Source organism: Nomia melanderi, chromosome 11, assembly GCF_051020985.1.
Source record: "Nomia melanderi isolate GNS246 chromosome 11, iyNomMela1, whole genome shotgun sequence".
Classification (NCBI taxonomy): Eukaryota; Metazoa; Arthropoda; class Insecta; order Hymenoptera; family Halictidae; genus Nomia; species Nomia melanderi.
Genome location: NC_135009.1, coordinates 16,539,146 through 16,551,159, shown reverse-complemented (window position 1 = coordinate 16,551,159; position 12,014 = coordinate 16,539,146). Strand labels below are relative to the sequence as shown.

Genomic DNA, 12,014 nt, shown 5'->3' with positions numbered 1-12,014 from the left:
ATTCGAAAACGAAGGAAAACACAAGGAAAACCGAATACTCGGAGGCTGTCTGATAGCGGTGGTCTGGTTGCGAATTAAGCGCGAGTCAAATGGAGCGAGAGGATCGATCGCGTCCGAAATTAAAGCGGCCCCGTCGCCGGTCGCGAGGTCGGATTTCACGCGACGACCGTCGCAGAGGTCCATTCCGCTCGGTTTCCCGGTCTTCGTGCTCCGGGCAGCAATTTAGAAGATTTCCGAGATTCCCGCGGACTTTGCCTTGCAGCGAGCACAGGTGCATAGAACGGAGAGTACAGTGTGTACGTGTGAATCCGCGTTACCGAAAGCCGTACGCTAGATTCCTCTCGTACGACGCGAGTACTGCGAAGGTAACGTGGCTCGAGCGACTATCGCGGCAACTTTTAGTTTCTGTTTCGCGGAGAGTAGAGGAACGAGGGGAAAGAGGAAGTCGCCGCGCATCTTCGACGCGTTATAGGGATTCCCGTTACATCCGCGGCGCGCATAGAAAGCCGGCGATAGCCAAGGAAGTCGCCTCGGCGAGCCCTGAATTGGCTCGAACCACGCGCCCGAGCGCGCGAGTCGTCTCGGCTCTAATTAGTTCGAATAATCGAGGTTCCGCCGGACCGTTCGATAATAAGAACCGTCCCGGTCCCAATTAGTTCGGCCGATCGAGGCTCTCAGCTGCGCTTCCCGAAGCTGGGTATTAAGATTCTTAAAAGAGGAAACTAGTTTCCACTTGATCCTGGTTTCTTGAAATCGCTTCAGGAAATTCGTAGTTTGCATAAAGATCCGGCGTCTAGACCGTGGCCGCAGCTCGCTCCTCTCGCTCCTCTCGCTCGCTCTCTCCCTCTGGGCTTTATCGAGCAACCGGGACGAGCGCCGAACGTGTTTTCGCGTGCGCCGTCAATTAAAGGCATCTTTATGCAACGGGCGAAGGTCATCCGGTCATTGGGTATGCATATCGCCGCTGCTTCCCACGGTCTCTGTCTCTCCCTCTTCCCGTGTCTCCTTCCCTCTTGCCTTTCCTCTCTGTCCCTCTCCTCGCGCACTCTCTCTCTCTCTCTCTCTCTCCAGGCGGCGACTCGGAGAACCAGAGCGAGAGGGAACAAGGATACGGAGGGACGGAGAGAAAGCGACGCGTCTGAAACCAGTCCTAAAAGGTTTGCGTTGCACCGAGCCTCCGTCCGTCTCGGTCACCGCCACCGACGCCGTCGGAGACGACGTCGAGCCGTTGGTTTCGCGCGGAAAGCCCTTTCCCCGGGTATCCTCGAAATCGCGAGAATCCGATGGCAACGAACAGTTGGAAATCGCATTGATCATAGCCATTTATGGTCTCGACGAGAAAATGATGGTTATTGTCTCGGTTCAATCAGAATGATTCATTACTCCGTTATTAAGAACCAACGGTATTTGTGCTTCTTATATTTCATGATGTTACGATTTCTGATCGCTCTCGCGAGTTATTAAGGAAGCCGCGCAACTTTGAATTTCCACGTCAGCATTAACGGAGACCTTATTTACAGGAAATTCTGATACGGAAATTGCTTGTCGCAATATTGTAACAGCTATTTCTGAAAATCAAGGAAAACGTCAAAGACTCTGCAGTTTCCAGTGCCACTGCATCACGGTTCGATATGACTCCATAGCGTCGCGGCCCGAAGAATCCTCGGTTCCCTTTTTAAAAACTGCATCGAATTTATTTAAACCGATTACGCTCCGATATGATTACATAAAACCCTTCGGCATTCAAATTATTCTCGGGTTTCCCGCTTTGGAAGCTGCGTCAAAGGTATTCCATTCGATTGCAGTTGAACGTGACGCTTCAATCATTCCGCGGGAACGTTGAAATTCTGCTCGCGTGCGATATAATCGCGAGATGCGCGGCGGGAACCGACGAAACGCTCGATTATTCGAATGAAACCGATCGAGAGGACGATCGGCCGTAAGTTTGGAGTGCGCTCGACGCGAGCGACGACGGCGGGGCCCGGTCGCGGAGCGCTCGGCCCGCGATTCCCGCGAGTTTCTCGCACTCGACGCGGCCGCGCAGCCTTTATGCAACCGGCGATTATTTCGGTAATCGACCTCCCCGGCGAACCGAACCGACGCTCGCTCTCCGCACGCTCTCTTGAACCGGATCGCTCGCGAAACGGAGGAGAGGACCTCTCTCTCTCTGCTCCTCGTCTCCGGCGACGCGCCTTACGCAATCGACTTTTCTGCAAAAGGTTCGGGCGTCGCGCGGCATCCTTCCCTTTTATTATTTCGACGGGAATGCCTCGTCGATGCTCGAACACCAATCGAAACGCGACAGAAGCGAGGGACGTTGCCTCTCGTTTAACACTTCGACTGCCACTGAACGCTCGTGTGCGGTCGGAACAGATTTTAATGATAACAGAAGCTAAAAAGATTCTTTGTAACGACTGCTCCTCTCTCTGATATATCTGATTCGATTACTATCCAATATCTAATAAAATCCGATTCGTCGGATACGTTATCGAGCAAACACGTTTCCGCTTACGTAAGAAACGTCACTCGAATTTCAGTGACGCGGCAGTTGAAGTTAATTGGAGCAGGTGAGTCGGTAAATTACTACAGTTTCACCGTTTCGCGCAAGAGATTGCTTGAACTTCTCGAAATTCTTCGCGGACCGGAATAACGCGTGGAAGTTTCAAGCAATAAATGAGAGGACACGTGTTGATCTCGATGTGCGAATAATTGAATAACGAATTTGCTTGTGTCGAAGCCCGGAATAGCAATGGCATTCGACAGCGTTAATACGGTTGATCGACGAAAACACGGTTGAACCGTGGCATTGTTGTTCGATCTGGCGACAATCGAGTAATCGAGTAACTAATGCGGATGAAAGAAAAACGTGAGACGAGTAGCTCTCTCTCTCTCTCTCTCTCTCTCTTGAGAGAGAGCTGAGGGAATTAAAGGGCGCGATGAAGGTGCGGCGAACAAAGGCTCATATTCTATGCAGAAATCGTATACGCGTCAGACAGCATTGTGGCCATCGTGGAGTCAAGTATTCACCCTTTTCGGACACGAGTTTTCTCAACGGCGGATCCAGCTAGTCCCTTTAACCCCCCGGCAGAGGCTGCGGCGTTTCCGACACAGCTGGACCCGTTGTATTTTTATTTATTTGGCTAATTATGCATGTACGTACAACGTGCACGCGTTGGAACGATACGTGCACGGTCGCCTTGGGAAATAAATGTCGACTTCCGTCCAGCTGTTCCGTCGAGCGGAACGCTAAGGAATCGTCGAAGAAAGGAGGCAGCGAAATTCCCGATGACAACAAAAGCTAACAAGAGAGATCCTTTCGCTCGATCGGTGTAAATTGAATCGGAACCGCTCGCAGAATAGCTTCTCGGAGCTGTTGCTATTCACGGAACCGGCTTCGCGACCACCGGGGGACGCTTCTCCGCGTAATCATCTCAGTGGATCAAGTACCACCCAAACAGACACGTGAGCCGATGGAAATCTAATAAACACGCGCCGGTAGTTCCTATAAAGAAACTCGGAAAGCCCCGTTTAAGTGCCGGGTAATTCTAACGTTGAATTCCAGTGCGATTCGAAATAGCCGGGCACGTCTAACGGTGAGGGGCGGCGCAACGATAAAAGAGATCCGATTAAATCTTTCAGCAACGTCTGCGGGGAATCGCGCGGCCCAGACACGGCGCGCCGCTTTTTAAAACCGGAAGTCTATTAAAATTCACCGATGAACTCCGCCGTCGCGAAAATAGAGTAGACGACGCGACGCGACGCGACGCTGCCGGGGAGTGAAATCTTTCGAGTCCGAGAAATCGATAAACGCTCGGACAGGAATTTTCACCTTTTTATCGTCGCCGATTACTGTCGGACGAGAAACGGCTGGCACGAGGCACGCGGAGCGCAGCTGAACGGCGTGTCCATGAAAACCCGCCTAGAGAGGAAAGTCAAACGTTCGCCGGAAGCGATTTCCTGTCCGGCTGTTTGCCGGTCGGCCCGCGAATATTATTACCTGCGGGAAATCGACTCGCCGGAATTTTGGTGTGTCGTTCGATTGTTTATTCCACGTCGCTTTATTTTTGTATCAAAAATCGTGGCTTGGCCGAATTCTGGCTCTCCTACGTGTTCAATGTGTGAGAAGCAGAAAGAGATTCTGTAATGTGAAACGTAAGAATTCAGAATAACGTATAACCCGATGAAAAGAAACTTCCACGCGCTTTATTTCGAGTATTCCTTAGGAATACATCATACAGCGGTGAAAACGATAGATTTCTAGAATTGAAAGATTTAAGATATACTCTGACGAACGCTCGATTGCATTGAATGTGTTACAATAATTAACCCTTTGCACTCGAGAGGTGCCTCTCACCAATTGATTTTATACACTAAAACTATAAAATTTGATACTTGATATTAAACTTCGTACGATGCATCAATTTGAGAAATATTCAAGCAAAATAGCCTTTGTTCCTCGATGTAAGTGTGATTTCTCGTCGAGTTAGTTTCACAAAATATCCTATCCACCTCATCGGAAGACGTTAAAATATTTCTAATGAAAAACTTCCGAGTGCAAAGGGTTGGAACATTCTCCGCTACATTCGTCAGTATTCCGATGGATTTCCTATTGTTCGTTATTATTCGAGTGATACATATCATTGGTCCTTCGTGCGTCTTTAAGCTACTTCGATCAGTGAAGTATGTTAAGATCGAAATTGAGGAAATATTACGCGTTTACCGTTGAATTTCGAGAACTCTTCCGCGTCGCGAACGCAGAGATGCTCATAGATCAGGGAAACGTCGATTCGCAAGGAAAGAGCGCGAGGGAACGATGGGAAAGGATGACGATCGGCATCACTGACCTGGCGTACTCGTGGTAGCGATAGTGGCAGTGGTGTAGGGCGGTTGGCCCATCTGAGCATGGCCGGCCAAGTGGCGGCCGTATCCGTTTTGCACCCCTAGACCGTGCTGCTGGGGATGCTGGGAGAGAATACCGTGCAGTAGACGAGTCCCCGTGGTGGTCGTCGTCGTGCCGGTCGATCCTGGCTCTGCCTTCACGCTCGCCAGACCCAGTTGCTCCTTCTCGCTCGCATCGTGTGGCTGGACCTCCCTTGTGTCCACTGGAATCACAAGCAGACGGGGAATCGTTAGCTCTTTCCCGATCCTTTAACCCCTCGTGCTCCGAGCGATGTTCAAGTTTCGTGGAGCAACATACACGGAATGAGAAAATATCGAATTGCAATTATTGCGCGTTCTCGCTGAACCTCCGCATCAGCCAATGAATAATTCTTCCCGCTTTTCTTAGCGACAAAGGAATAACTCTACGGAAAAACACGTCGTGCTTTAAAGTCATGTTCGATTAAACACGGGGGCTATCAACTCGTCTTGCAATATCGCAGCGAGTGCAGAGAGTCGTTTACATTAGACGACGCAGGGATTACATTTGATCTATCGGTACTAATATCGCTTAGAGAAGAGTCTAAGATTCACCCTGGTTTCCAACGACTTAGCAGAATATTAATAATCACGATAATCCTCCAATGTCAACTGGCAACTTTTACGAACCCTAAGCTCCCCTGTTTCTCGATCGGGAAAATCGGTAACGACCGTCGAGAAGAGAGAGCGATGCGCCTCGCGTACAAATAGTTGCTCCTCTGTTCGGTTACATGAAAATCGGATACAGTTGTATAAGTAGGTATGCGGTTATAACGGAGGATTCGCGAACGGATCGATCGGCTCGATCGTTAGAGAGGCAGCGAAACGCGAGCAGCAGCAGCCGCGTATCGCTTCCTAACGGTAGCACCGAGAAGGCTGAGGAAGCACGACGGGAAAAAAAGAGAGGCATGGGAGGTGTTCTCGAGGGGTATAGCGCGGCGCTGCGGAGAGGAAGTGAAAGCCGGTGTCTCTCCTTGACCCACTGCAACGTTTCTACCTTCCTTTCAGGCAGCGCCAACCTCGCGGCTTCATTAAGCAATTTCTCGCTGCGACGGGAGGGAAAAATCGCTTCGCCTCGCCTCGCCTCGCCTCGCCTCGCCGCGCCGTGGAAAATCGACTCGCAGCCGATGCGGCCGCTTTCTTCGTCATCGCCGTCCCAGCGATCGTTTCTCTCCACGTAGCTCCCGCAGAAAAGTGTGTCGACCGGCTTTTTTATCGTCCCGTTTACTTTTCGGCGCCCACACCGGTTAAACGATCTGTTGCGCAATCGCGGGTTGAGGCACGCTCGCGGTCCAGACGAGTCTGGCGGTCGTCTCGTCTCCCGTGAGAAAGTTTGACGATGACGAAACAACGGTTCACGGTGGGTTTCGTGCCCTCCGGGAGATACGTGACCGATCTCTCGCTCGATTTCCTTATTTCGAGTGAACGCCTTGGCGCCGCGGAGAGGAGGAGCCCGAGGCGTCTAGGATTTTCATTCTGGACGCGAGAGAGACGGATCTTACGCTTCGATCGCGACGAAGTTCGGAGATACTTTGAAACGTACGAATGCTTCGGGAGATCGGGTTAAATTATATCGGTTGCTCGAACGATAGAGAAAAGGGAAACTACGCTGTCTCTTGTTCGAGTAATTCGATCGTCTGTTCCAAATACGGAACTTCGATCTGGAAATGTCGACGCGCGGGAAGGGCTGCGCTTCCTTGCCTGGAAAATTCCTGTGTTTCGAAGGTTCGATCGAGGAAGTCGATCATCGCGCGGGAACGACGAGAAAGAAGACCAAGGATAGCCGGTGCAGGTAGTCCGTAGGTGAGACCGAGGAGCAAACGATCCGCGATAAGCATCACGGGAGTAGCAGTGCAACGTCACAACCGAGGATCCCTGAATCGAATCGGCGATCTCGATCGCGCGGGTATCGGCGGAGGAGCCGGACAAACGGGTGCGCGCGTTTAATCGGCGGATCGTAGTTTCTTCTGCGGCGCGGGAGGGAAGGGAACGAACAGATGCTGCTCGGCCGGCGCTCCCGCGGGAAGAGCGGCGCGGCCGGCGGAGGAAGAGGAGAAGGCCGAGAGATACGGAGGAACAAAGGAAAAAACCGGGGAGACGCGAAAAAGGTCGGAAGGGGGAAGAATAATGAGAGAAGTCACGGACGCCGAGCGAAACGAGGGAACCGGGGCTCCGCGCGTTGCTCGCTTCTGGCGAGACCGTGTTCGTAATTTTCTGGAACGGCGGCGAGGACTCCGCGAGCCCGACCTCTGAGCCCGAATATCCGGTTCTGCGCGGCGATATCCGATGCAACTGTAATGCCGCGCGTTCTGCCACTCTCCTTCGCCTCTCGAAAGCGTGCCACGCGATAGATCCGAGCGGAGGAGCTTCGACTCGGAGCTGCGCGCTTCGACTGTTGTTTCAATCGAATTCGGGAATCGCGATTTTCCGAGACTTTGAACTTCGCTGAAGGGAAATTTAAGCAATCGCCATGAAAATCTTCGCTGAGGTTTGTTCACCCTCCGTTAACCAGGCGACGCTCGCCACTCGATTCGATGCAGACGAGTGATAACGTCTCGTATGCAATGTGAAAGTTTCTTTAAATAAATTGCTCAGAAAGATATAGTACATATATATATATCTGATCGGAAAGTTTCCCAGCGAAAAGCTGCCGAGCGCGAAGGTCTAATCCGCGGCCCAGGTTTCATCCCCAAGGAAACGTTGGAGCTGGAAAGGTTTTCCAGCGACAGGTTCACGCGACTATCCCTCGTAGCGGAAGCGTCGTCCGCAACGGAAGCCGGGAGGAGATGGTATCGCGCGACCTCGGGGTTAAGGATCCCGTCCCGTTGACCTCCGTTAACCCCGCGCCGCACACCCTTGACTCGACGCGTCGCATGCCGGGCCAATTGTGCCGTGACTCGCGGCGACCACGCCGGAATCGAATTTTTTGTCGCTGCGGAAGGCTCCGCGCTTCGATTTCAGCGTCCACCGGGCGGCCGACGCGTCGAGAGGACGACGCGGCGCGCGCCGAGGGTGCAGAGGGATCAACGATACCGGACGGCCGCTTTCAACTCGAGCCGGCCGATGAATTATTCCTGCGCGGCTCTCCCTCCAGCCCCTGCGAATCGTGGACGATCGGCTTGTTGCCCGCACACACACTAGCGCGACGCTAATTTCGCGTCCACCGACGCTCCCGTTTCCAGCCGCGACGCGATCCATCGATTCGACGGGGATCGCCGGCAATTTCGCCCTCCAACCTGCCACTTTGCGACCGACGCTCGCTTTTCCGGAAGAAGTCGATGCGAGACGTCGCGGCGCGCCAAACCGTAGTAGAGGAGGAAACGCGTCACGAGCGAAACGCGCCAACGAAGTCGCGGAAATCCGATTTCTCTTAACACCAGAAACAGAAATTTATCGTTTTAACATGCGATCTACTAATTCCGTAGGAGTCAAAGTCAATCAAGGTCTTCACACGCATCTGAGCACGACGAAGATCCCCTTCGGTTTCTCGCGCGATTCAGGATGGAAACTCCAGAAGAAAGATCCCGAAATCCTGTGGAATCCTCCGGAGCCGTTCGATTTCAGCGAGTCCCGGGTTAATTAGTCAACGACCGACGATCCAGGGGAAAAATCGGCGGCGTAAAATACGACGGTGAGGCGGCTGGCCTCGACGAACGACCGCGAAGGGTTAATCGCCTTCTTCCTCCTCGGCGAGCCGAGGCGGATCGTTTCTCGCGGCAGGCCTCGGGGATCGGTTTTCACGATCTTCGGCCATCTTAATTGCGAGCAGCGGGGCTGCACCGGCTCGTTAGCGGCGGATCGAGTCCCCCGAGAGAGGTTCGACCTTGCTTGACCTTGACTCGCCCTGCCGCGCGACCGGGAAGGGTGGGTGTCTAGCCGCATCGACCGAACGCATCCCCGCCGAGCCGGGAACGGCGCGCCGCCACTTTCGAGACCGAAGGAATTTTCACCTTTCTCCTCTTCCGCCCCCGAGGCAACCCGCTTCCGCCGGGTTTCGACGTATTCGTCTTCTCCCCCGGACATCCGCGTCCGCGGCTCCGGATTCCGGAGATTCTCCTCCGCGTGCGACGATTTTTTCCCCATTTTTTTCTCCGTCCTTTCTGTTCGCTTCGCGGAGGATTCGCGCGGGTGATTCATCCTTCGCGGAGTTCAACGCTGAAACTATCAACTCCCTCTGCGATTCATTTCTTAACACGTAGCTGCACGATTTCATAGAGCAGAATACATAGATTGGAAAAAATACAATATTAAATTCGATATTTCGTCGAACTGAATATCACTGCAATGGATAGCATTATTTATAATATAGAAATGTTTGCGAATAATCGTGGTTTAATTGAGTGAATTATAGTACTTCGGTTTGCTTGGGAGTCACCGGTGACCCCATGGCATTCAACGTGTTAACTGTGACCGACGCGACTGCTTGATCGTTAATGATCGCTAGTCGTTTATCAGGGAGAGTTTTGATGCTTATTCTACGGCCACGTTTCCTTCGAAGGTTAACGATCGATAGAAAAGTATTATTGAATTTATATTTGAAGAATATGTAACAAGTTTCGGTACGGTATTGCAGGCGAAGAGATTGCAGTGATTTGTCCGTAGTTTGTTGGTAAAATTGAGATAGTCCGTTCCTCGAAGTTCGAGGCGCTTTCTACGTTTCCGTTTGCCCAGGTGTAACAGCCGTGAGTGTCTAAATTGGCATTCGATCGTTATTAGCGAAGACAGCTCACTCCTAGATACGTATCCCGCGATTCGATCTAGATCCGAAGAGTGCCTCCCCGGCGCTGATAAGGAAGATCGCCGAGCGAACCGACGCGCGGGCGCGTTATCGAGTAATACCTGCGCCGTGTTCGAAACCCGAATACATTTCCCGTTCTAAATGCACTTCTGATCCCCGCGACTATATTTACACGCTATCGCGCAACTGCCAAACAGCTGATCACCTGTTTGCCGGCTAAAAATACAATACACAACAAACCGACGAGCACTATCTCCCAACGCGCGCGTTACATAAAGGAGGGCCCTCTCCGAGTGTTTCCCTCGCAATCTTCGATCACGCGTAACTATCGACAGACGAATCGATATCAGAAACGAAACGAGCATCAAGACCCTCAGCCACAAACGAACAATACCCCTTTAATCGAACTGATCGAACCAACCTTCCAAATTTCCATCGTAATTAAGTCTCTGGAAACTCCAACGATATTCTCCTACAACTCTACAACCAAATTCCATGAAACATCCTTCGCAAAAGCTCCTTCGTCGAGATACTTGCAAAACAATTCCGAAGTAGATCAATTTGTCCGGTGGTAACAGAGTCGCTGGCGACGTCCGCGAGACGCGTCGAAGAAAAGGAGCAACAGGGAAAGAAGAAAGAAGAATGAAACTGGAACGCACTCGGCCGTCCAGGATATGCAAACTAAGCGGTTGCATCCGACCGGCGTATTCCGGTTTCCTCATCGCTTCCTCGGGGCGACCGGGTTCTGTCGAAAGCGAGTCTCGACGAGTCGCGCAATAATCCTTGCCGCTCCGTCCGTTCGTTCGTTCGCGATTCGGCGATCGGGCCGAACACGGCTCTCGCCGTGCGCGTCGGTTACACGGGCAGTACGTAAGGTCAGCGTTTGCCCGGGCCACGCAACTTTCTCGGCGCGGCGTCGCGAGTACACGCACGGCACGCAGCCGGCGCGCACACACACCTTCCGGCCCCGAGCCGGCCATTGCGTAACGGTAACGACTCTCTCTTTCTATGTGACATCACGCGCACCTTCGACACGTAACTGTGCGAGCGTGTGCGCGTGTGCGCGTGTGCCGGCCGTTCGGGCGAAATGCGAGCCGATTACGTGTCAACCCTTCTTCGAAAGTTTTGCGCTGGAAGCGTTCGACGTTCTCCGATCGGACGCTTCGCGTGAACGCGCGGATCGGGGACGACGATCGTACCGATGGGACTAGTACACTAGTGTACAAAGGAATATTATTAACCGACTCGAACATTTCTTTCTACGTTGTAAATGTTCCGTGTGACATTCAGCTGAATGTGCGATGATAGAATTTGATTTGATAAATGGAACGATTTAATGTATCTCCATCTCGTGTATCTAGCTCTGACTCGTGCGGCGTTTGTTAAGCGGGATCCGAGTGTAAACGATCCTCGGCAACCGATTGTTATAAGCTGAGAACGAACGGAGCGCGAGCAGCGTGTTTCTCTTTTCTCGATAAATGATCGTGGGCAAAGTGGTTGCACCGCGGTTGGGAAAGAAATCGAAGGGTTAGCGATCGGAAGATCCACGAGGATCGTCGTGCACGGAGAATCTCGACGGTTCAACGAGCGCGCCGATCGCTCGAGAAGTATTTAGATCCGAGACGCGGGATCGCGAACAACAACGGCGGCGAGAGGATCGCGCGATCGCCAGTTCCCCCCCGATTTCGTCACGCCAGGCCGCTCCGATCCAAGCGAAACAATCCTTGACACAGAGACATCGATCTCCGGCCAAAGCGAGCGACTGCGCCGCGCGTTTCCTATCCGCTCACCGCCGCGGCGGAACACGTTAGATAAGATAGGACGCCTACACGTTCCTTCGATCAGCGATCATCGAAATCGCGAGACCCGCGCACCTGAGATTACGCGCGAGTCGACGGATTTCGAGTGTGGGTCGACGAACGGGGATTCCGTTCGACGTCTCTTTGAGAGATATTGGAACGTTTGATCGCTCGGCGAGAGACGCGACGATTCCGGTACAGTTGTGAAATGGAAATTGTTAAATAGTCACTTCTATTTTCATAGGTGATTTCTCTATAACAATCGGAAACACGTTACTGATTCCAATTTCGCGACATGAAAACTCTGAGAGCAGATTTAACTCAACCTTTGGCACTGGAATTTTCAAACATTTCGTCCCAAAATGTTCATTGATGTGTTATATGTATAATCTCGTTGCACTAGATTCTTTCAAAATCTACCATTATGTACAATACAATTAATAAACACAATGAGCGTGCATATCAATAGGTAAAAACAGAATTCCACGCGCAACGCTGAAACCGAGTGAATTTCCGCGAGCGGTTAATTCGAGCGTCGACCGATTAACGGTTCGAAGGTT

The 12,014-nt window shown here is 52.1% G+C and overlaps 1 protein-coding gene across 9 annotated transcripts in view; it reads right to left on the bottom strand.

Moving 5' to 3' along the window:
• The window catches only part of Eip74EF (Ecdysone-induced protein E74), a 242,998-nt gene that overhangs the window by 46,967 nt on the left and 184,017 nt on the right, over positions 1–12,014 (bottom strand). For all 9 annotated transcript variants that reach the window (XM_076372031.1, XM_076372030.1, XM_076372035.1 and 6 more), the window contains one exon: positions 4,845–5,102. In XM_076372031.1, the coding sequence (XP_076228146.1) occupies positions 4,845–5,102 (258 nt within the window). The remainder of the gene's footprint in view (positions 1–4,844; positions 5,103–12,014) is intronic.